At 48.8% G+C, this 22,135-nt stretch overlaps 1 protein-coding gene across 3 annotated transcripts; it reads left to right on the top strand.

Annotated features, from left to right (window-relative positions):
* Position 1: 1 nt before the first annotated feature.
* On the top strand, positions 2 to 21,809 carry C12H2orf50 (chromosome 12 C2orf50 homolog). 3 transcript variants are annotated; one of them, XM_034952616.3, is made up of 4 exons: positions 2 to 1,301; positions 8,227 to 8,266; positions 11,604 to 11,826; positions 21,480 to 21,809. In XM_034952616.3, exons 1-3 carry the CDS (start codon positions 1,045 to 1,047, stop codon positions 11,793 to 11,795), a joined length of 489 nt encoding a protein of 162 aa, XP_034808507.1. In that variant the 5' UTR covers positions 2 to 1,044; the 3' UTR covers positions 11,796 to 11,826; positions 21,480 to 21,809. The 3 variants fall into 3 exon arrangements, with proteins under 3 accessions (XP_034808507.1, XP_054964217.1, XP_014199235.2); XM_055108242.1 differs by lacking the exon at positions 21,480 to 21,809 and adding an exon at positions 18,113 to 18,405; XM_014343749.3 differs by lacking the exon at positions 21,480 to 21,809 and adding an exon at positions 12,697 to 18,405.
* Positions 21,810 to 22,135: the final 326 nt, after the last annotated feature.

The raw sequence follows: 22,135 nt of genomic DNA, 5'->3' as shown, positions 1-22,135 counted from the left end.
AACAGCACGAAACCCAGAGAACCGGAAGCAGAGAGTGCAGGAGGCAGAAGTGATGAGAGCAGCGGGCGTCCATGGAGCTCAGCTGAGCCAGACCAGGAGAGGCTGCCACGGAGGGAGCCTGGTTGCACCCAGTTAGAGCAGAAACAGGGCTGAGGGCTCGGACCATAAGCCCTCAGATTCTCACTGTTCCTTTCAGCTGGTGACTGACTGTGTGACCGTGGGCGGTCACCTAATCTTGCCGGTAAGGGCCTCAGTTTCCTCATCTGTAGAATGGCGTTGGCAAGGCATGGCTGGGAGGTCTCAGATAAAGCAGGGTGCTGTGTGAACGCTCTGGGTTTGCAGACAGAGTGGATGTTCCTAGTGCATTGCACTCATTTTCCCTCGCCCAACATAAGCTCATGACCTCCGCCATCGTTCCCAAACAAGCAGGAAGCTTCACACTGATGCCTGATCCACAATTCCCAAAGCGCCTTCAGGGCCACCATCTCTTGCGAGCCTCGCAGCATCCACTAGGGGGCAGCACAGGACTAACATCGCCCCACGGCCTGACGGGCTGCCGGAAGCAAGTGCAATAATGGTGGGGGTGGCCCCCAGGAGCCCCAGCTTTGCTCCCTCCCACTCCCCCACCCTGTGCGGAGGACTCCGGCCTTGGGGTAGGGGGCTGCTGAACTGGGCGTGGCATCTAGTCAGGAACTCTCTGCCCCCCAGCCCTAGGGCTCAGATCACACACACACACACACACACACACACACACACACACACACGGGGCCCGCCCCTTTCCTAGGAGCTGTCCGTTTCCAGGACAACAGTCAACACAGGCGGGAGTTCAAAACGAAACTGGGCTCAAATGCTCTCCCCAGCCCGGAGAGCCCTGTCCCCATCCGCCACTCTGAGCTCGAGGCCTAAAGGGACAGTGAGGAGGACCCTGCCCAGGCTCTCCCGGGGTTAGGAGGGACAGAGTGTTCCAGGAGGAGGTTTGAGCTGAGCTCAGGCACAGGTCTCTCTCTCTTGCTCTCTGACACAAGCACACACACACTTGCACCCATGGGGAGCCACCCCACCCCTGGGCTCCAGAGAACCACATCAGCTGGGTACCGATTGCCCCCCACCAGGCCGCCAGCCTCGGTCTCCCCAGCTGCCCGGGGTGGCCCTATGGCCAGCAGGGGTCTTGCTGGTGGCTGCCAGGCCCCCCAGGCTCTGAAGGCGCAGCGGGCGGCTCAGGGAGCTGCCTGCGATGGCGTGCAGCAGGACCAGCTGTGGCGGGAGCTCCTGGAGACCGAGCGGCGGGGCCAGCAGCGCTGGTGAGTCCCTGCCCTCCCTTTTCCACCCTGACTCCGCAGCCTGACTGCAAGCTGGGGAAGGTTTTGGAGAAAGGGAGATGGGAGAGCAAATGATCCGGCTGAGGGACAGAGGGCATGGCATGCCCGGGGGAAGGTGGGTCACCAGCCCAGCCCAGAGCCAGACCCGAGCCTGAGCCTAAGAAGCGAGGAAGATGGAAGCCAGGACCAGATGCCGCTGGGTCAGAGCAGCCCCACCTCGTTCATTCCGACTGCGACGCGGCCGGTAATCCCTTGAGCTGGAGCCTGCTGGCCTAGTCTGGGTTAGAGGAGCTGGCTGGCTGACCTGACTCGGGGAAAGGATGCTCCTTCATGCATTCATTCAACCAAAAATACCCATAAGCCGCTCTGAAACGAGACCAGACTGCAACAAGGGACTAGACAGACCTGGCCATGGCTCCACCGAGCCTTCATACTCAGGACAGGGCAGCCAAAAAGCAAGCAGAGAAGCAAACAAGTACAAATCTGTATGAAGTGTGACCAGCGGTAAGAAGGAAACAGTTCAGGGTCGAGGGCAGAGCCGGCCGAAGGCCTCTCTGAGGAGGAGACATTTAAGCTGAGACATGAAATAGGAGAAGGAGCCAAGAGTTTGATGTATCTAAAAAACAAAACAAAGAATTGGTGTAGCTGAGGCACAGGGAGTGAGGAAGGCCACAGGATGAGGGGGAGCAGCGGGGGCCACCCCAGCCCTTGTAAAAGTCTGGATGCATTTTTTCCAAAGGAGACACCATCCAGGATTTTAAGCGGGAACATGGCATGATCTCGATTACATTTTTAAGTGAGCAGCCTGATAGATTCTAGGATGCATTCATCTTGCACCACTGAAACTTCATACCCGTTGATTAGCAACGCCCCATTCCCCCTCCTCCCAGCCTCTGGCACCCACCATTCTAGTCTTTGCTTCCAGGAGTCTATTTTCAGTGCCTCATAGAAGTGGAATTGTGCAATATTTGACTTTCCATTTCTGTCTTGTTAGCTTAGCATCCTGTCCTCCAGGTTCATCCATCTTGTCGCATATCGCAGAATTTCCTCCCATTTTAAGGGTGAATGTATATATGTGTGCAGTTTCTTTATTCGTTTGTCAATGGACTTTTAGGTTGCTTCCACATTTGACTATTATGTGTAGTGCTACAATGGACATGGGAGTGATTTCAGTTCTTTTGGAGAAATTCTCAAAAATGGATATCTTAGTCCATTTTGCATTGCTGTCAAGGAACACCTGAGGCTGGGTAATTTATAAAGAGGTTTATTTGGCTCACAGTTCTGCAGGCTGTACGAGCATAGTCCTGGAATCCACTTGGCTTCTGGTAAGGGCCTCAGGAATCTTACAATAATGGCAGAAGGTGAAGGAGGAGCAGGCATGTCACATGGTAAGAGGGACCAAGAGACAGAGAGAGAGACAGAGAGAGAGGAGGTGTCAGGTTCTTTTTAACAACCAGCTCTCTCCTGTGAACTAATAGAGCAAGAGCTCATTGATTACCGCAAGGATGGCACCAAGCCATTCGTGACCCAACACCTCCCACTAGGCCCTACCTTCAACACTAGGGATCACATTTCAGTATGAGATTTGGAGACAACAAACATTCAAACCATATCGGAGGGATTGCAGGATTATACGGTACCTCTATTTGTAATTTTTTGAGGAACCTCCATTGTCTTTTGCATAGCAGTGGCACCATTTCGCATTCCCATCAACAGTATCTCAGCATTTCAGTTTCTCCACACGCTGGCCAACACTCATTGATTGTCTTTTGTTTTTTGATAACAGCCATCCTAATAGGTGTGACATGGTATCTCGTGATTTTTTGTTTTGTTTTGTTTTGAGACGAAGTCTCACACTGTCACCCAGGCTGGAGTGAAGTGGCGTGATCTCGGCTCATTGCAACCTCTGCCTCCTGTGTTCAAGCAATTCTCCTGCCTCAGCCTCCTGAGTAGCTGGGATTACAGGTGCCCTCCACCATGCCTGGCTAATTTTTGTATTTTTAGTAGAGACAGGTTTTTACCATGTTGGCCAGGCTGGTTTTTTGGGGGGTTTTTTTGGTTTTTTTTTTTTTGACAGAGTCTCACTCTGTTGCCCAGGCTGGAGTGCAGTGGGGTGATCTCAGCTCACTGCAAGTTCTGGCCAGGCTGGTCTTGAACTCCTGACCACAGATGATCCACGTGCCTCAGCCTCCCAAAGTGCTGGGACTACAGGTGTGAGCCACCGTGTTTGACCTCATTGTGGTTTTTGATTTGCATTTCTCTGATGATGAGTGACATTGATCATCTTTTAATATATTTATTGGCCATTTATTTATCTTCTTTGGAGAAATATCTATTCAAGTCCTTAACCCATTTTTTCAATTGGGTTAATTGGTTTGGTGCTACGAAGTTGTAGAAGTTCCTTATATATTTTGGAAATTAACTCCTTATCAGAAATATGATCTGTAAATATTGTCTCCCATTCTGTGTGTTGCCTTTTCACTTCATTGCTTGTTTCCTTTGCTCTTCAGAAGTTTTTGAGTTTGATGTAATCCCATCTGTCTATCTGCTTTTGTTGCCTGTCCTTTGTGTGGCATATCCATGGAATAATTGCCAAGACCAATGTCATGAAGCTTCTTCCTATGTTTTTGACTGGATTGGTATGTATCATGTTAGAAAGGATCCAATTTCATTCTTTTGCATGTGAAAACTTCTGCACAGCAAAGACAACAATTAACAGAGTGAAAAGGCAACTTACAGAATGACAGAAAATATTTACAAACTGAGTAAATGTGGGAGGAAAGGTGAGGAAGGAGTAAAGGATGACAGGTCTCAGCTTGAATAATTAATAAAGAGGAGAAGAAAATGATGAAGATGCTGAGTTCTGGTGAGTTTTAAATGCCGGAACCACGTCTAGATGGAGCTGCCCAGGAGGTGGTTGAGTGTGAGAGTCAGGAGTTGCGCATTAAAAACCCATCCAGAAGGGGAGGATGAGGACTGACTGCAAATGGACACAGGTGTTTTGGAGGATGAGGACTGACTGCGAATGGACACAGGTGTTTTGGGGGTGATGAAATGTTCTGGAATCAGAAAGTGGTGATGGTTGCCCAACTCCGTGAATATATTAAAAGTCATTGAATTGTGTCCTTTAAAAGGTGAATCTTATGGAATGTGAATTCTATCTCAATTTTAGAAGGAAACGGGTGGGCATTGGCCCCAGCGATGTGAATAAGCTCTCTCTGGAAGAGCACAATGGATCAGAAGAGGCGAGGATGCAGGACAGAACTTGTAACATTTACTAGAAGGGCAGAGACGCTGCCAGGAAACACCAGAGAAGAAAGCCAGGGGCACAAGGAGGCATAAAGACCAAGGGGAAAGAGTTTTGCAAGGCCTGGAAAGCCCAAAGAGGAATGTGTAAGGCAGTGCTGCCCAACGGAAATACAATGTGAGCCACACACATAGCTTAAATTTTCTAGTAGCCTGCTTATAAAAATGAAACAAGAGGTCAGGCACAATGGCTCACACCTATAATCCCAGCACTTTGGGAAGCTGAGGTGGGCAGATCACCTGAAGTCAGGAGTTCGAGACTAGCCTGGCCAACATGGTGAAACCCCATCTCTACTAAAAACACAAAAATTAGCCAGGCATGGTAGTGTGCACCTGTAATCCCAGCTACTCAGGAGGCTGACGCAGGGAGAATTGCTTGAACCCGGCAGGCAGAGGCTGCAATCAGCCGAGATTGTGCCACTGCACTCCAGCCTGGGCGACAGAGTGAGACTCCATCTCAAAAAAAAAAAAAAAAAAAAAAAAAAAAAAAAGAACTTGTAGAAATAAAAATATATAAAGTTGAAATATAAGACACAACTGAAGTGAGACTTCATAAACTCAAGACAGGAGAAATTATTCAGAAAATCAAGACAGAAAACACAAATGACGAATTAAAAACGTAGAGAAACTGAACGAGAAGGTCCAACCTATCTTTAATCAAAACTCCTAGAGGAGAGAATGGGAGAGAGAATGTCTAAAGAGAAAGTAAGTGAGAATTTTCCAGAACCAAAGAAATGCATGAGTCCACAGATATTGGAGTAGGTGCTCCACAAAAACAGGTGCATTAACAAGAAAGTAAGACATGGAATTCTCAAAGAGGGGGATGCCAGTGTGTTGGTGAAGGAAAGGACCAGCCTGTGATCTTGAGGCATGGCTAGGCCAGTGGGAGCAGGAGGATATGGGGCTTCTGAGGAGGTGTCTAAGAAAGGTTTTGTTTTATTTCTTTCTTTCTTTATTTTGAGATGGAGTCTTGCTCTGTCACCCAGGCTGGAGTGCAGTGGCGCCATCTCGGCTCACTGCAAGCTCCGCCTCCCGGGTTCACGCCATTCTCCTGCCTCAGCCTCCCAAGTAGCTGGGACTACAGGTGCCCGCCACCACGCCCAGCTAATTTTTGTATTTTTAGTAGAGACGAGGTTTCACCGTGTTAGCCAGGATGGTCTCGATCTCCTGACCTTGTGATCCACCTGCCTCGGCCTCCCAGAGTGCTGGGATTACAGGCGCGAGCCACCGCACCCGGCAGAAAGGTTTTAAAGGAATGTTTATTATCTGATGCACATGACTGTGTAGAAAATAATATTGAGAGGGACTTTTCAGTTTTGTTGGAGCATGTGAAATCAATGATCAGTACATAGAAGCCTAAATAAAATTGGGAGGAAATGTAATTTCTCTATTAGCTCTAGAAAGAATACAAGGTTGTACAAGAACAGAATTGGGGTATATTGCACTCCTTAGTTCATCAGGGGATAACATTTACATAATCATAAGAATCAAAACGATACATATCAATTTAACTGAGATCTATAATGATTTTGAAAGAACAAGGGGAAGGGCAGGGGTAAGAATGATAACTCTTCATCTCCCATAATAGAAAGTCGATAGATAAGTTTAAATTTTAAAAAATATTAAGAAACAGCAGTGGATATGGTGTGGATCTGTGTCCCCACCCAAATCGCATGTTGAATAGTAATCCCCAGTTTTGGAGGTGGGGCCCGGTGGAAGGCGATTGGATCATGCGGGTAACTTCTCATAAATGGTTTATACCATCCCTGTGGTACTGTCCTCACAGTAGTGAGTTCTCACCAGATCTGGTTCTTTTAAAGTGTGTGGCACTTCCCTTCTCTCTCCTTTGCTCCTGCTCTGGCCATGTGACCTGCCTGCTGCCACTTTGCCTTCCACCATGATTGTAAGTTTCCTGAGACCACCCCAGAAGCTAAGCAGATGCCAGCATCCTGCTTCCTGTACAGCCTGTGGAACTGTTAGCCAATTACACCTTCTTTTTTTTATTTTTATTTTTATTTATTTTTATTTTTTGAGACAGAGTCTCACTCTGTCACCCAGGCTGGAGTGCAGTGGCTTGATCTCTGCTCACTGTAACCTCCACCTCCTGGGCTCAAGCGATTCTCCTGCCTCAGCCTCCCTAGTAGCTGGTATTACAGGCGCCTGCCACCATGCCCGGCTAATTTTTGTATTTTTGGTGGAGACAGGGTTTCACCATGTTGGCCAGGCTGGTCTCGAACTCCTGACCTCAGGTGATCCACCCACCTTAGCTTCCCAAAGTGCTGGGATTACAGGCGTGAGCCACCGCACCTGTCCTACACCTTCTTTATAAATTACCCAGTCTCAGGTATTATTTATAGCAAGGCAAGAATGGCGTAATACAGCAGTAGAATCCTATTATTTCAAAATATGGATGCAAAGGCCTGAAGAAACAGCTAAAAGGCTGGCAAAGGTTTGACTCTAGGATGTGGGGCTCAGGGGCTGTGAGGATGCGGACAGAGAAGGCTGTTTTTATTATGTTTTGTAGAATTGTTTGACTTTTTAAGATTAGATTCAAATAAAACTAAATGGCCAATGCAAGCTAATACTATCCTTATGGTCCCTCCCTTTTCCTACCTCTCCCTAGCCTTCCTCTGTCATTCACATTGGAAAGTTACAAAGGTTTGGGGATGTGAAAACTTTTTTCTTCAGAGAATGCTTGCCTACTGTAGCCTTCTGAAATGCACAGAGGCAGGGCGAGATGGTAGCCTTTGCTTTCCTTAGGCAGCCCCACCATAGTGACATCATATTTGTCGTTCTAGGAAAAGTCATTGGAAATTGAAATGTTTGTTCCTTTGGTAGGATACACCATAAATACCTGCTTGACACTTGGCATTTGTTTCACTTAAAAATTATTTTGTTCTGGCTGGGCACAGTGGCTCATGCCTGTAATCCCAGCACTTTGGGAGGCCGAGGTGGGTGGACCACCTGAGGTCAGGAATTCAAGACCAGCCTGACCAATATGGTGAAACCCCATCTACACTAATAATACAAAAATTAGCCGGGTGTGGTGGCATGCACCTGTAGTCCCAGCTACTTGGGAGGCTGAGACAGGAGAATTGCTTGAACCTGGGAGGCAGAAGTTGCAGTGAGCTGAGATTGTGCCACTGCACTTCAGCCTAGGTGACAGAGCAAGACTCCCTCTCAAAAAAAAAAAAAAAAAAAAGGCTGGGCGTGGTGGCTCACGCCTGTAATCCCAGCACTTTGGGAGGCCGAGGCGGGCGGATCACAAGGTCAGAAGATCGAGACCACAGTGAAACCCCATCTCTACTAAAAATACAAAAAATTAGCCAGGCACGGTGGCGGGCGCCTGTAGTCCCAGCTACTCGGGAGGCTGAGGCAGGAGAATGGCGTGAACCCGGGAGGCGGAGCTTGCAGTGAGCCGAGATTGCACCATGGCACTCCAGCCTGGGTGACAGAGTGAGCCTCCATCTCAAACAAAAAAAAAAACACATTATTTAGTTCTTCCATGTGATACATTGTTGCATTGACTTGACACAGTGAAAGTCATTGGTAAAAATGTCCTGGAAGGAACTCACACAGCCAACATGTTTTTCCTTTCCAGGATTCAGAACTGGAGTTTCCTGAAAGACTATGACCCAATGGTAAGGTAAAATATGTTCCTGCCAAACATACGTGCAATTGAATATTACTCATTCTTTCCATCATTCAACTAACATTTATTGAAGATCTACTCTACACCAGATGCTGGATGTGCAGCGATGAGTCAAATACACTCTTGTTTCAAGGAATGCAGGGTCCGTTGGATAGAAAACAGTTACATGAAGCATTTAGAAATGTGTTTCCCTCAGTGTTTCTTAATTTTATTAAGATGAACCAATTGGAAATGACAGGCATCTGTTGCTGAAATGTCTCCCCTGATTGAGGATGGCAGCAATATGTAGTCATATCTGTGTGGCGTGCCCGAGAAGGACAATGAGATTGGGTAAAAATACTTTGTAAACAAATTCCCTGACTCTGGTATCACCACCTCCAATCCATCCTCCACTTTGCCACCAGACTAATTTCCCTAAACGGCAGAACTGGCCATGTAGCTCCCCTGATTAAAATGCTTCAGTAAGTCTGAAATTTTCAGGTGGCTTACAAAGCCTCCTGTGATCTAAACCATCTATCTCCCCAGCCTCATTACCCACCCCACACAGACCCCACAACACACCTTTTTTTTTTTTTTTTTTTTTTTGAGATGGAGTCTCGCTCTGTCGCCCAGGCTGGAGTGCAGTGGTGAAATCTCGGCTCACTGCAACCTCCACCTCCTGGATTCTAGTGATTCTCCTGCCTCAGCCTCCTGAGTAGCTGAGATTATAGGTGCACACCACCATGCCTGGCTAATATTTGTATTTTTAGTAGAGAGGGGGTTTCACTATGTTAGCCAGGCTGGTCTCGAACTCCTGACCTCAATTAGCCAACTTCCTCGGCCTCCCAAAATGCCGGGATTACAGGCATGAGCCACCACACCCAGCCCCCACAACACTCTTTTATCTATGCCTTTGGGCGTGCTCGTCCCCTGCTGGAATGTCCTTCCACCTGGTCAGCCTGATGGACTCCTATTCACTCTTCAAGATCCTGCTCTAGTGCCCCCTCTTCTGGGGAATCTCACCTTCCTGGGCAGGCTTGACCAGATCACTCCTTCCTTTGATTCACCAGCATATCTCACCCGTTATTTTGGTATTCCATGTAATGTAATACGGCAATGCCCAATTTCACCAGCTGTGAACTCCTTAAGAGAAAGGATGAGGCCAGGAATGGTGGCCCATGCCTGTACCTGGGGAGGCTGAGGTGGGAGGATCACCTGGACCCATGAGTTCAAGACCAGCCTGGGCAACATAGGGAGACCCTGTCTCTACAAAAATAACATTATTTTTTAAAAAGAGAAAAGATGAATATGAATTCATCACTGCACCCTATCACAACCCTAGCATTTGCCCCATCCCCCAGAGACCATAAAAGAGTGAACATTCAGTTCATGCTGGATGAATGAATGAATGGAAAGATGGATCTCACTATAAAAAGGATGATCAGCTGGATGCGGTGGCTCACGCCTGTAATCTCAACACTTTGGGAGGCCGAGGCAGGTGGATCACCTGAGGTTGGGAGTTCAAGACCAGCCTGACCAACATGGAGAAACCCCATCTCTACTAAAAATACAAAAATTAGCCGGGTGTGCTGGCGCATGCCTGTAATTCCAGCTACTCGGGAGGCTGAGGCAGGAGAATAGCTTGAACCTGGGAGGCAGAGGTTGCAGTGAGCAGAGATCACGCCATTGCACTCCAGCCTGGGCAACAAGAGCAAAATTCAGTCTCAAAAAAAAAAAAAAGATGGTCAAAGAACCAACCTGGAAGATGAGCAATGTGGAAAGTCACTCGAGGGGGTGGCCATGCTTACCTGGACCCTGCCAGGTTGAGGAAAGTTTTAATGCCTGCATTGTGGACCTGCTGGACTTGTTGCTGTCTATTCTGGAGGGAAAATTCAGCTCATGGGAACTGATATCCCGACCGGTGCATCTGGTCTGGGCTTCCAGCCTGTAAGAGTCTCTCCCTGCTAAGGGCTACGTGATAGCAACCTGACTACTGAAATCTGCATCATGGCCAAAGGGTGGAGCCATCTTGGCATGGACTTTGCCAGGTGAAAACCATGATCTCCTTACTTGACAGGTCGTGTCACTTCTATTAGACACAGGGTAGCAGAAAGGTAACCCTAAACAGGGGCAGGAAGAGCTGAGGATGTTTTCCCACTTGTCAGATTTTTTTTTTTTTTTTTTTTTTGAGATGTGGTCTCACTCTGTTGCCCAGGCTGGAGTGAAGTAGCATGATCATGGCTCACTGCAGCCTCAACCTCCTGGGCTCTAGTGATCCTCCCACCTCAGCCTCCTGAGTAGCTGGGGCTACATGCACGTGCCACCACACCCAACTAATTTTTGTATTTTTTTGTAGAGACGGGGGTCTCACCATGTTGCCCAGGCTGGTCTGAATCTTTCTGCCAAGGCTTCTCAAAGTGCCAGGATTAAAGGCAAGAGCTACGGTGCCTGGCCATCAGATTACGTTTAGTCATTCATTCATGCATGCATCTGTTACAGAGTTTACCCAAACGCAGGTTCACATATGGCCAAAACAGCACTACTCATAAGAGCCCCAAACTAGAATCAACCCAAGTGTGATCAGTGGTGATACAGGTGAATAACTTGTGTGATATTCACACAGTTCACACCATGGAGTACAGTTCACACCATGGAGTAACGTACAGCACTGAGAATGAATGAACGGCAGCCACACTCAAAAGCTGAATGAATCTCACACACATAATGTTGAGAGAAAGAAGCCAGACAGAAGAGCCATGATTCCACTAATGTAAAGTTCAAAACCAGGCAAAGCTAATGCGTGGCATTAGAGGTCAAGGTCAGGCTGCCTTGGGAGCAGAGACAGGGGCTGAGGGGCTGAAAGGAGGCGGGGGAGGGGATCATACCCCTTGATCTGGTTGGGCACATGGACATCTTCACTTTGTGAGCATTTGTCAAGCTGGACAGTGATGGCTTGTGCATTTTCTGTGTGAATGTTATACTCTTAAGTACAAATTTACCAAAAAAAAAAAAAATCAAAACCTCCCACCAGATGTAAAGTGGCATCTTAGTCCAGGGATAGAAAGGGGAATAAGACCTGATCCTTCCCTTGATCTCTGCAGGTCGCAGCATAAAAATTAAGGGATCTGGGAGGCACCTGGGGAAGGGGAAGTGGAGGAAGAGGAGGGACAAGCTTGGCAGAGGCTGTGGCATCGGGTCACTCTTGGGGGATCCCAAGTCCAAACCAGGATTGAATCACCAGGAGATGCTTCACACAGAGAGGCACCTGCTTTCTGCTCTGTTTTCTCCCATTCTAAGGTCCTCCTTTTTCCACGCTCTGTGTGACCCGAGCTGTCCCCTCTCCTCAGGGCAACAAGAAGGAGCCTGAGAAGTTGCCAGACCATGTGCCTCTCTTTTCGGACACAGTTCCCGGTTCCACGAACCAGGCTGTGGGCAGCAGGCTGGACACGCCCCTGGGACAGACTCTCATCCGCATGGACTTCTTCTTCACAGAAGGGGCCCGGAAGAAGAAGCTGGAGGACGAGATGCAGCCCATCTAGGAGCAAGGAGGGCTGGGCTGGCCTTCCCCAGGTGGGTGTGGGTGGGGACAAGAGACCCAGCCCACAACAGCACCAGTCAGCTCCCCACACAAGGCAGCTTGGGTCTGCACTGTCTGTAAGCTGCAGGACACTCTTCCAGGGGACCCAAGGGGTCACTCTTACACACTTTTTACATGTGAGATTCAGAGGACTCAGTAACTGGTCCACGGCCGTACAATCCCCAGCCCTTCCAGCTTGGGAACTCATGGGTGCCCCATGAAAGGGACCCTGCATTGTGGTCAGGAGCACTGAATGCCTGGGTTCAAATCCAGCTTGTGACCCTGATGAGCTGTGGGACCTTGAGCTGGCTGATGCAACACTCTGTGCCTCCGTCTCCCCTCCTGCGATTCAGTGTGTTCACTCCTTGCAGCTGCTGTGACAAGTGACCACAAACTGCAGAGCTTAAAACAACACAAATGTATCATCTTACAGCTCTGAAGATCACAACTCTGACATGGGTGACATGTTGCAGAGCTGTGCTCTGTTAGGAGGATCTAGGGAAGAATCTATTTCCACATTTTTTCCAGTTTCTCAAGGCAGCCTGTATTCCTTAGCTGGCAGCTCCTTACTCCGTCTTTGAAGCCAGCATCCTAGCATCTTCAAATCAGTCTCTATCGCTTGCTCTCTCCTGCCTCACTCCTCCATCTTTTCTTTCTTTCTCTCTCTTTTTTTTTTTTTTTTTTTTTAGAGACAGTGTCTTACTCTGTCACCCAGGCTAGAGGGCAGTGACGCAATTATAACTCATTGTAGCCTTGAACTCCCGGGCTCAAGCAATCCTCCCACCTCAGCCTCCCAAGTAGCTAGGGATACAGACACATGGCAACATGCCTGGCTAATTTTTTTTTTTTTTTTTTTATTCCAGACAGAGTCTCACACTGTCGCCTAGGCTGGAGTGCAACAGTGTGATCTTGGCTCACCGCAACCTCCGCCTCCTAGGTCCAGGCAATCCTCCTGCTTCTGCCTCCTGAGTAGCTGGGATTACAGGCATGTGCCGCCATGTCTGGCTAACTTTTTGTATTTTTAGTAGAGACGGGGTTTCTCCATGTTGGTCAGGCTGGTCTCAAACTCCCAACTTCAGGTGATCCGCCTGCCTCAGCCTCCCAAAGTGCTGGGATTACAGGTGTGAGCCACTGCGCCCGGCCATGCCTGGCTAATTTTTAAAATTTTATGTAGAGATAGGGTCTCACTATGTTGACCAGGCTGGTCTTGAACTTTTGGGCTCAAATGATCCTCCCACCTTGGCCTCCCAAAGCACTGGGATTACAGGCATCTGGTTTCACTTCCTCCACCTTTTAAGGACCCTTGTGATTATATCACAACCTGTATATTTAAGCAAAAAAATGCAGAAAAGGCTTAGTTCCTCTTTGTTGGTTAAAACACAAATGGATTCATTCTTTCGAACATCCGCATTCTCCTCTTCTTCCCGGGTGCTCTGCCAGGCTGTGGTTTCCCTTGGTTTGGGTGGAGCATGTGACAAAGCCATGGCCAGTGGAATGGGAGCAAAAACCCTAGGTCTCCCTTCCAGGCCTGGTCCATGAGACACTCCAGGTATTGGCTTGTTCTCCTTTCCCCATCAGCTGAAGAAGGGAGAGGACTTGGAGGATGCAGGGAAGAGAGGGGCACAAGATGGAGGGAGCATGTCAGGCCCAAGTCTGGAGCCCTGAGTGAGCTCGTGGAGCAGAATCTCCCTACACCCACACTGACACACAAACAAAATAAACAAAAACTGGCCAAAACAAAAACAATAGCCCACACTTCTAGGGTAAAGCATTTTAAATTTATTTTCTCAACAACCCAAGAGAATCAACAGGCAGGGATTTCATATTCATTTAATACAGGCAAAACCTGAGATTCAGAGAGGTGAAATAAAATCCCGAACATACATTAATGCCAGGCCTCAAGCTTGAAGCCCAGTGTTCTCTGCAGGACCCCTGCCGTGGCCTCCTGAAAAGAAAGAAAAATGGGGCAGGGGCTGAAATGACTGCTCTGTCTTTGATGCTTGCTTGGGTCTTATTCGGCAGTAGCTAAATGTCACTGTTATTTGCATGTATTAACTCATTTAATCCTCTCAGCAACCCTATGAGATAGATACTCCTATAAATGAGGCAACTAAAGCACAGAGAGGTTAAGTCACTTGCCCAAGGTCACACAGCTGGCAAGTGGTGAAGCTGGGGTTCAGACTCAGCAGTTGAGTCTGGCTCCAAGGACTATATACTTAAGCATTATGCTATATGGGTCCCCTTTAATCCTCAATGAATTGATTCCCCCAAATTTAGCAAATTACAGGATTTTTCTGCTTAAAGAAAGTCTCTTGATTCTTGAGAAAGGGAAAACTGATTTTTCCAATCTCTGGGATCCCTACTACCATCAAGAATAGATCATCGGTGTTTCCAGGAGTTACACAGGACAGGACACGTTATTTCCATGCAACAGCCCCTGCGTTTCATGCCATACCCTGGCCCTGAGTGACTGTGTGATGGAGCAGACCAGGCCCAGTGTGACTTGGCCAGGAAGAGGCCCAACCCTTCCTACTTGGATCTGGAGGCCACCGCCTTCTTTCTCAGTGTCTGACATGGAAGCTGGGCTCCCTCTCCACTCTGAGATCATCAGCTGGGTAAAGGTCAGTGGCCAGGACAGCCAGGGGTCCTGGTTACATCCTGGCTGCATCCCATGAAGGTCAAGTGCTCGTCTTTGGGCTGGGTGGGTACAAAGATGCTGGAGGCTCCTTAAAGACCCAATCTACGTTTTTGCCCTGAGCCTGCCTTATATTATTCTCACACTCAAAATAAAGAAGATTTCCATTTGAGGGAGGGAGAGGCACAAGAAAAGTCAAGGTTAAGGATGGCTGCAGGTGGTCAGGCCTGTGCAGACAGGAGGGAATCACTGAGTGCCCTGGAGGGCAGTGAGGAGGGCCAGGGACCTGCGCCGGTTCTGCCACTCCTGGAAGCACAGCCACTTACAGACAATGCAACCTATAAGCACAGACTCTGGGCTTGGCACATTACCCACATTGTGTCTTTTGCACATATTAGAATTGTCACCATTTGAGAGGTTTGGAAACTAAGCTGAACACTTCATTCAATCTGGTCAGGGTCTCACAACTAGTGAAGAGCCAGGATCCATCTCATGTGTGACTTCTCCATGCTGCCTTCCCCCCTCCAGGCCTCAGTCTGCACAGTTATAAAATGGCGGGGGAGGGAAGAAGACAGATTTAAGGGCATCTCCAGCTCCAGGATTCTCTTCTTTGAGCATTCAGGGAGTACTGAAGAACAAAGGGGTTTGAGTTCTTTTACAGAGTGCATTAGTCAGCTGTGATAATGCCGTGTAACAAAACACCCCCTTCCTTGCTCACAGGTCTGCATGTAGCTGGGGCTCAGCTGATTTTGGCCGGGCTTGGCTAGACCTGCCTCCACACTTCAGGTTAGGTTCAAGTTTTTTGTGCACGTCTCTCATTCTCTTGGACTGAAAGCCTCCTGGGGCATGTTTTTCTCATGGCACATCACAAGGGTGCAAGGGCCCAACAGAACCGTGCAGGCACACTGACGGCTTCTGCATGCAGAACTGCTTTCTGTACTCTGCAATGCCCTGTCATCACGCCAAATCCCTCCTCACAACCAGCCCCACCCACCCTCTGCTCCTTGCCACATCTGCCTTCTTTTCAAGAAGACGCCTGCTTCTAACCTTCCCCATCTCACCCACTGGGAGCCCAGGAAACCAGGACAGAGGGGCATCTGCAGTGAAGTCCCAAGGCCAGCCTTTCAGCTCATTTGGGCCAGAACAAGGGAGGGTGGATGGGCCAGGAGGTCATGAAGAAGTGGGCACCAAGCCTGCAGGGTCAGTGCCAGCAAAAGGAAAAGGGGGCGTTACCTATAAAGAGATGGGCACTTGGAGACCAAGGGCCAGGAGACAGCAGGGCTTCAGGAAAGGACTGGAATCGAGACCTGAGAGCCATAGCGAGCCTGGAGGGATGCTTGCTTCACATTTTTTTTTTTGGGCGGGGGATGGAGTTTCGCCAGCTTGTCGCCCAAGCTGGAGTGCAATGGTACGATCTCAGCTCACCGCAACCTCCGCCTACCAGGTTCAAGCGATTCTCCTGCCTCAGCCTCCTGAGTAGCTGGGATTACAAGCATGCACCACCACACCCAGCTACTTTTGCATTTTTAGTAGAGACATGGTTTCTCCATGTTGGTTAGGCTGTTCTCGAACTCCCGACCTCAGGTGATCCACCTGCCTCGGCCTCCCAAAGTGCTGGGATTACAGGCATGAGCCACCGCGCCTGGCCGTGAAAACTCTTTTCTGTTGAAGAATGCAGAATAAATGATAACAGAAAAATCAGCATTTAATGACTCAGCAATAACTGACTTAGGCAAGAATCAATAAAAGACACTAAAACGACTGAGTGAAAGATTCTTAGAGAACGGTAAACGCTGAAATCTAGAAGATACTGCCTTAACCAAACTATTAAGCCAAACCTCACCAATAACAGGACAGCTGACACCGTGCTCCCTTGGTGTGGTTCACTGAGGACAATGCTACCTACTTACCTAGGAAGCACTCCTGCCAAAAAAAAAAAAGTAACTAGAATATAATCAGGAAGAAACTCCTGGCAAACCCAAATTGAGAAATATTCTGCCAAAGAGTTGGCCTTGATTCTTCAAAAATGTCAATGTCTGCCAGGTGCTGTGACTCACGCCCATAATGCCAGCACTTTGGGAGGCCGAGGTAAAAGTATTGCTTGAGCTCAGGAGTTTGAGACCAGCCTGTACAACATGCTGAAACCGCATCTTTACTAAAAATACAAAAAATTAGCCAGGTGTGGTGATGCAGGCCTATAGTCCCAGCTACTTGGGAGGCTGAGATGGGAGAATCACCTGAGCCCAGGAAGTCAAGGCTGCAGTGATTTATGATCTGATCACTGCCTTCCAGCCTGGGTGACAGAATGAGACCCTATCTCAAAAAAACAAAAATTAATTAATTAATTAAAATAAAATAAATAAAAATAAAAGTCAATGTCATAAAAGACAAAGGAAGGCTGCAGAAGTGATTCAGCCCGTGATCCTTGACTGGATCCTGGGTGAAAGCAAAAGCAGCTCTAAAGGACACTTTGCAGACTAAATGTTAGCTAACACCATTGTATCAGTGAGAAAGTGCAGAGTGTGGTGAGTCCATTGAGGCTCTGTACAAGAAAGCCCTTGTTCTTTTTGTTTGTTTGTTTTTGAGACGGAGTCTCACCCCATTGCCCAGGTTGGAGTACAATGGCACAATCTTGGCTCACTGCAAACCTCCACCTCCCGGGTTCAAGCGATTCTCCTGCCTCAGCCTCCCGAGTAGCTGGGATTACAGGTGCGTGCCATCATGCCCAGCTAATTTTTTGTATCTTTAGTAGAGACGGGGTTTCACCATGCTGGCCAGGCTGGTCTCGAACCTCGTGATCCACTCGCCTCAACCTCCCAAAGTGCTGGATTACAGGCGTGAGCCACTGTGCCCGGCCGAAAGCCCTTGTTCTTAGGAGGTGTTTGCTGAAAAGTGCCATGATGTATATAACAAACTTGCAAGTGGCTTCACGAAAAATTTCTGTTTAGGATTTTTTTTCTTTTTTTTGAGACGGAGTCTCGCTCTATCACCCAGGCTGGAGTGCAGTGGTGCCATCTTGGCTCACTGCAGCTTCCGCTTCCCAGGTTCAAGCAATTCTCCTGCCTCAGCCTCCCGAGTAGCTGGGATTACATGCACCTGCCACCATGCCCGGCTAATTTTTTTATTTTTGTAGAGACAGGGTTTCACCACGTTGGCCAGGCTGGTCTTGAACTCTTGACCTCAGGTGATCTGCCAGCCTCAGCCTCCCAAAGTGCTGGGATTACAGGTGTGAGCCACCGTGCCCGGCGGTTTAGGAATTTTTTTTTTTTTTTTTAATGAAGGTGGGGGAACGGCCACTGTGAAAGAAAAATAAATCTCAACTCCAAAATCACTAAGCTAAGGGAAAAGTCAAGCTGGGAACCTGCCTCCCATTTTGATTCCTGAATAAGATGGCTATAAAGATAAAACAGCTACATGCCTCCCTCACAATTTGCCCACAAGGACATTCCTTGTGGGCCTCAAGATCTTTACCCTACTCAGGATCATGCCAAGAATTAAAAAAAAAAAAAAAAAAACTTTACCCTGAAACATTTCTGTTGAATTCATCCTGGCAATGTAAACTGATAGCTGATCTTAACAGGTGCAGGACAGAAAATCATTCCTCTGCTCACCTGAGAGAAATGCTTATCTGATTGCTTCCTCAGACCTACTGTTTATGTAAAAATGAAGATTCACTGAGCCAGACTAGATTGTGAATTCTCTGAAAGTCTGATCAAGGACTCAAAAGAATGCAAGCTTTTGTCTCTTATCTACCTATGACCTGGAAGCCCCTCTCTTCAAGTTGTCCTGTCTTACTGGATGGAACCAAAGTATATCTTACATATATTAATTGATGTCTCATGTCTCCCTAAAATGCACAAAAGCAAGCTGTACCCCAGCCACCTTGGGGACATGTCGTCAGGACCTCCTTGGCAAAATAAACTTTTAAATTGGTTGAGACTTGTCTCAGATATTTTGGGTTTACTGCCACCACGAATGGCTCTCGAGTTCAGATCTCCTCTGTTGAAGAGAGTCGGGGGGTGAGGGTGGGGGAGGCATGGAATCAGTTTCTGCTCAATTCCATGTTCCCACGTGAAGGTGTAACCACCTAAAGGGCTCACCTTGCCCGCTGCCTAGACAGAGCCCATTTATCAAGACAGGGGAATTGCAATGGAGAAAGAGCAATTCACACAGAGCCAGCTGTGCGGGAGATTGGAGTTTAATTATTACTCAAATCAGTCTCCCTGAGCAGAGCATTCGGGGATGGAAGTGTTTTTGTTTTTGGTTTTGTTTTGTTTTGTTTTAGACGGAGTCTCGCTCTGTCACCCACTCTGTCTGGAGTGTAGTGGCACGATCTCGGCCCAGTGCAACCTGTGCCTCCTGGATTCAAGTGATTCTCCTGCCTCAGCCACCAGAGTAGCTGGGATTATAGGCACGCACCACCATGCCTGGCTAATTTTTGTGTTTTTAGTAGAGACAGGGTTTTGCCATGTTGGCCAGGCTGGTCTCTTACTCCTGACCTCAGGTGATCTGCACGCCTCAGCCTCCCAAAGTGCTGGGATTACAGGCGTGAGCCACCGCGCTCCGACTGGGGATGGAAGCTTTTAAAGATAATTTGGCCAGTAGGGGCTTGGGAAGTGGAAAGTGCTGATTGGTGAGGATGGAGATGGAATCACAGGGGGGTCGAAGTGAAGTTTTCTTGCTGTCTTCTGTTCCGGAGCGGGGATTGCAGAACTGGTTGAGCCAAATAATTGGTCTGGGTGGTGTCAGCTGATCCATCCAGTGCAGGGTCTGCAAAATACCTCAAGCACTGATCTTAGGTTTTACAATAGTGATGTGATCCCCAGGAACAATTTGGGAAGGTTCAGACTCTTGCAGCCAGAGGCTGCCTGACCCTAAACTGTCATTTCTAATCTTGTAGCTAATTTGTTAGTCCTACAAAGGCAGACAGGTCCCAAGGCACAAAGGTGGTCTTTTCGGGAAAGGGTTTTTACTAATTTTGTTTCAGAGTCAAACCATAAACTAAATTCCTTCCCAAGGTTGGTTCAGCCTATGCCCAGGAAGGAACCAGGACAGCTTAAAGTTTAGAAGCAAGATGGGGTCAGTTAGGTCTGATTTCTTTCATTGTCATAATTTCCTGTTATAATTTTTGCAAAGGTGGTTTCAATGAGACTCCCTGGCCAGCTTCATTCAGGGAGCTGATTCACTCTGTGCAGCTGTGGCCCAGGAGTGGGGTTAGAGTCCTGTAACAGATTATGACCAGGGTTGCCATGTAGCTGGGGAGGAGGCAGAGGTCTCTAACATGGGGGCACTATCTTGTCCTGGAGAGATATCCCAGTGAGTGTGCACTGTAGAGACCCCCGTCCAGACACTCCCTAACCTCCTGAAGGGACAGAGGAGCCTTGCAGATCAGCTGTTTTGAGGCCATCCTCCAAGCAGAAGAGCTGGCATGCTCTTGAGATGTCCCGCTGGGCATGGGGGCTGAGACCCAAACGCCTTCCTGCATGGCCCAAACCTGGCTCCAACCTAGGTCCGCCCCCATCCCCACACAGCTTCAGGAGCAAAGCCAGTGCCCACAAATCCCAAAAAGGTTTTGCTAGTTTGCACCTGGTGGGGAATGACCATATACGTTGAGCACCTATTCTGTGCCTCTCAATAACCTTCTGAGGGGGATGGTTCTCCCCTTTTAAAAATGACGCTGAGGAACAGGGAAGTTAAGGTCTGTCCAAGATCATGCAGTCTGTAGGGGCCAATGCTAGGAGGACAGCTGAGGTCTGCCTAACCCCAAAGGGCCACACACCCACATCACTGCATCCTGGTCTTCACGCAAAGTAGCCAGGGAGGGGTCTAGGAGCCAGGAAGAAACCTCTTCCACAGCCCTGCCTCACCCAGCTGACCCCTAGAGCAGGCGGCTGCAGTGTCCTGGGCCAGGAGCAGCATTTGTTCCACAATGCAGGAGGCCACTCCCTGTGTGGTCCTGGGAGCACTCATACCTCTCAAAGGCCCCTCATGCTGCATGCATCCCCAAGTGCTAGCGCAGGCTGACCCCAGGTGGGAGCAGTTCCCTCCTAAGGCTAGTCCCGGGGGCCCAGATCCTGGCCAACCCCTGGAATAAAGGCTGGGGCAGAAGGGGAAGAGGAGGGAGGGGGATTCCACTGTCATGTGGCGGGAACCAGGCACTTCCAACCAGGACCACCTCCTTGCATCAAGGGACCTACCACATGGCATGATTAAAGTAAAACACCTGGCACGCAGGAGGCACTCAACAGGTTCTAGATGTTCCTATAGTCATTGCTGCTGATGCTTGTTAAAAAGCTCTTTACGCTGGGCGCGGTGGCTCATGCCTGTAATCCCAGCACTTTGGGAGGCCAAGGCGGGTGGATCACCTGAGGTCAGGAGTTCGAAACCCTGTCTCTACTAAAAATACAAAAATTAGCCGGGAGTGGTGGCACATGCCTGTAATTCCAGCTACTTGGGAGGCAGAGGCAGGAGAATCACTTGAACCCCGGAGGCGGAGGTTGCAGTGAGCAGAGATCGTGCCACTGCACTCCAGCCTGGGCGACAAGAGTGAAACTCCGTCTCAAAAAAAAAAAAAAAAAAAAAGCTCTTCTCTATTTTCTTCTTCAAAAAATTTATATATATATTATTTATTTATTTTTGAGACAGGGTCTTGCTCTGTCTCCCAGGCTAGAGTGAAGTGGCGCGATCTCAACTCACTGCAACCTCCGCCTCCTGGGTTTAAGCCATCCTCCTGTCTCGGCCTCCCAAGTAGCTGGGACCACAGGCACGCGCCACCACGCTCGGCTAATTTTTGTATTTTTAGTAGAGGCGGGGGTTTCCCTATGTTGCTCAGGCTGGTCTTGAACTCCTGGCCTCAAGCAATCTTCCCGCTTCGCGGGGGCAATAATGATCAGTATCGATCTAGCCAGGGCAGGTCCAAGCCGTTTCCTTTAAGGGTTCCCTTCTGAACATCCTTTTCTCATTTAGACTTGGGAGGCAGGACTCAGCACCTGTTTTTTTTTTTTTCCATAGGCGAAGGTGATGGGCCGGTGAGGCTGGAGAGAAAGAGCCTCGGCCAGAATTCCGAACTCCGAAGCTGACCCAGCTCCCGTCCCTCACACTTCCCGGCTGAGATTTATGGCACAAAACCAGGGATCGTGGATTCTGGCATTGCATTTTGGTGCTTTTTTGCCTGCTTCATAACCAGGCCCTAATACACAGGCGATTTTGAGGTTGGAAAATGCGTCCTTCCCTTTCCCTCAGTTTGTGGCTTAGACGGCCACGTCCAAGTTACTTTATCAGGAGAAATCCTTAAGAAACAGTTTCACTGTTAAGTGCTCAAGTTCAAGGCTTCCGGTGGCCCCTCAGGGCCCACGCCGCTAGGAGGGAAGCCTTCAGTCCCAGGCTGGAGACAGGCCGCGTGCTCTCAAAGGGCACGAATGAGGCGACCCCGGGGCTCTGGTTCCAGAGAGTCTCTCCAGCTGGTTCCCCACCTGTAAATCGGGAGGGTGCACTCAGCCCTTAAGCAGGAGGCTTTAACTGCTGAAATGCTTAGTGAGAGAAACTAAAACACTTGCAGGGAGGGAAAAATCCCGGCAGAATGGCCCATCCCCCGGGGCCATTTGCCTCTCGGTCCACCCAACCCGTGGAAAAGCCGGACCTCCAGGGCGGCTCCCGGCGGCGGCTAA

The sequence above is a fragment of the Pan paniscus genome, chromosome 12 (assembly GCF_029289425.2).
Source record: "Pan paniscus chromosome 12, NHGRI_mPanPan1-v2.0_pri, whole genome shotgun sequence".
NCBI lineage: Eukaryota > Metazoa > Chordata > Mammalia > Primates > Hominidae > Pan > Pan paniscus.
Note: the sequence above shows the minus strand (reverse complement) of the source record. Positions and strands in the feature narration are given on the sequence as shown.

Bases quoted from the DNA above. Each gene is read 5' to 3' on its own strand.
- C12H2orf50 (XM_034952616.3), top strand. From the start codon at position 1,045: ATGGGGAGCCACCCCACCCCTGGGCTCCAGAGAACCACATCAGCTGGG. The intron at 1,302-8,226 runs GTGAGTCCCTGC...TTTCCTTTCCAG, and splicing joins CGGCGGGGCCAGCAGCGCTG to GATTCAGAACTGGAGTTTCC. The intron at 8,267-11,603 runs GTAAGGTAAAAT...CCCTCTCCTCAG, and splicing joins TGAAAGACTATGACCCAATG to GGCAACAAGAAGGAGCCTGA.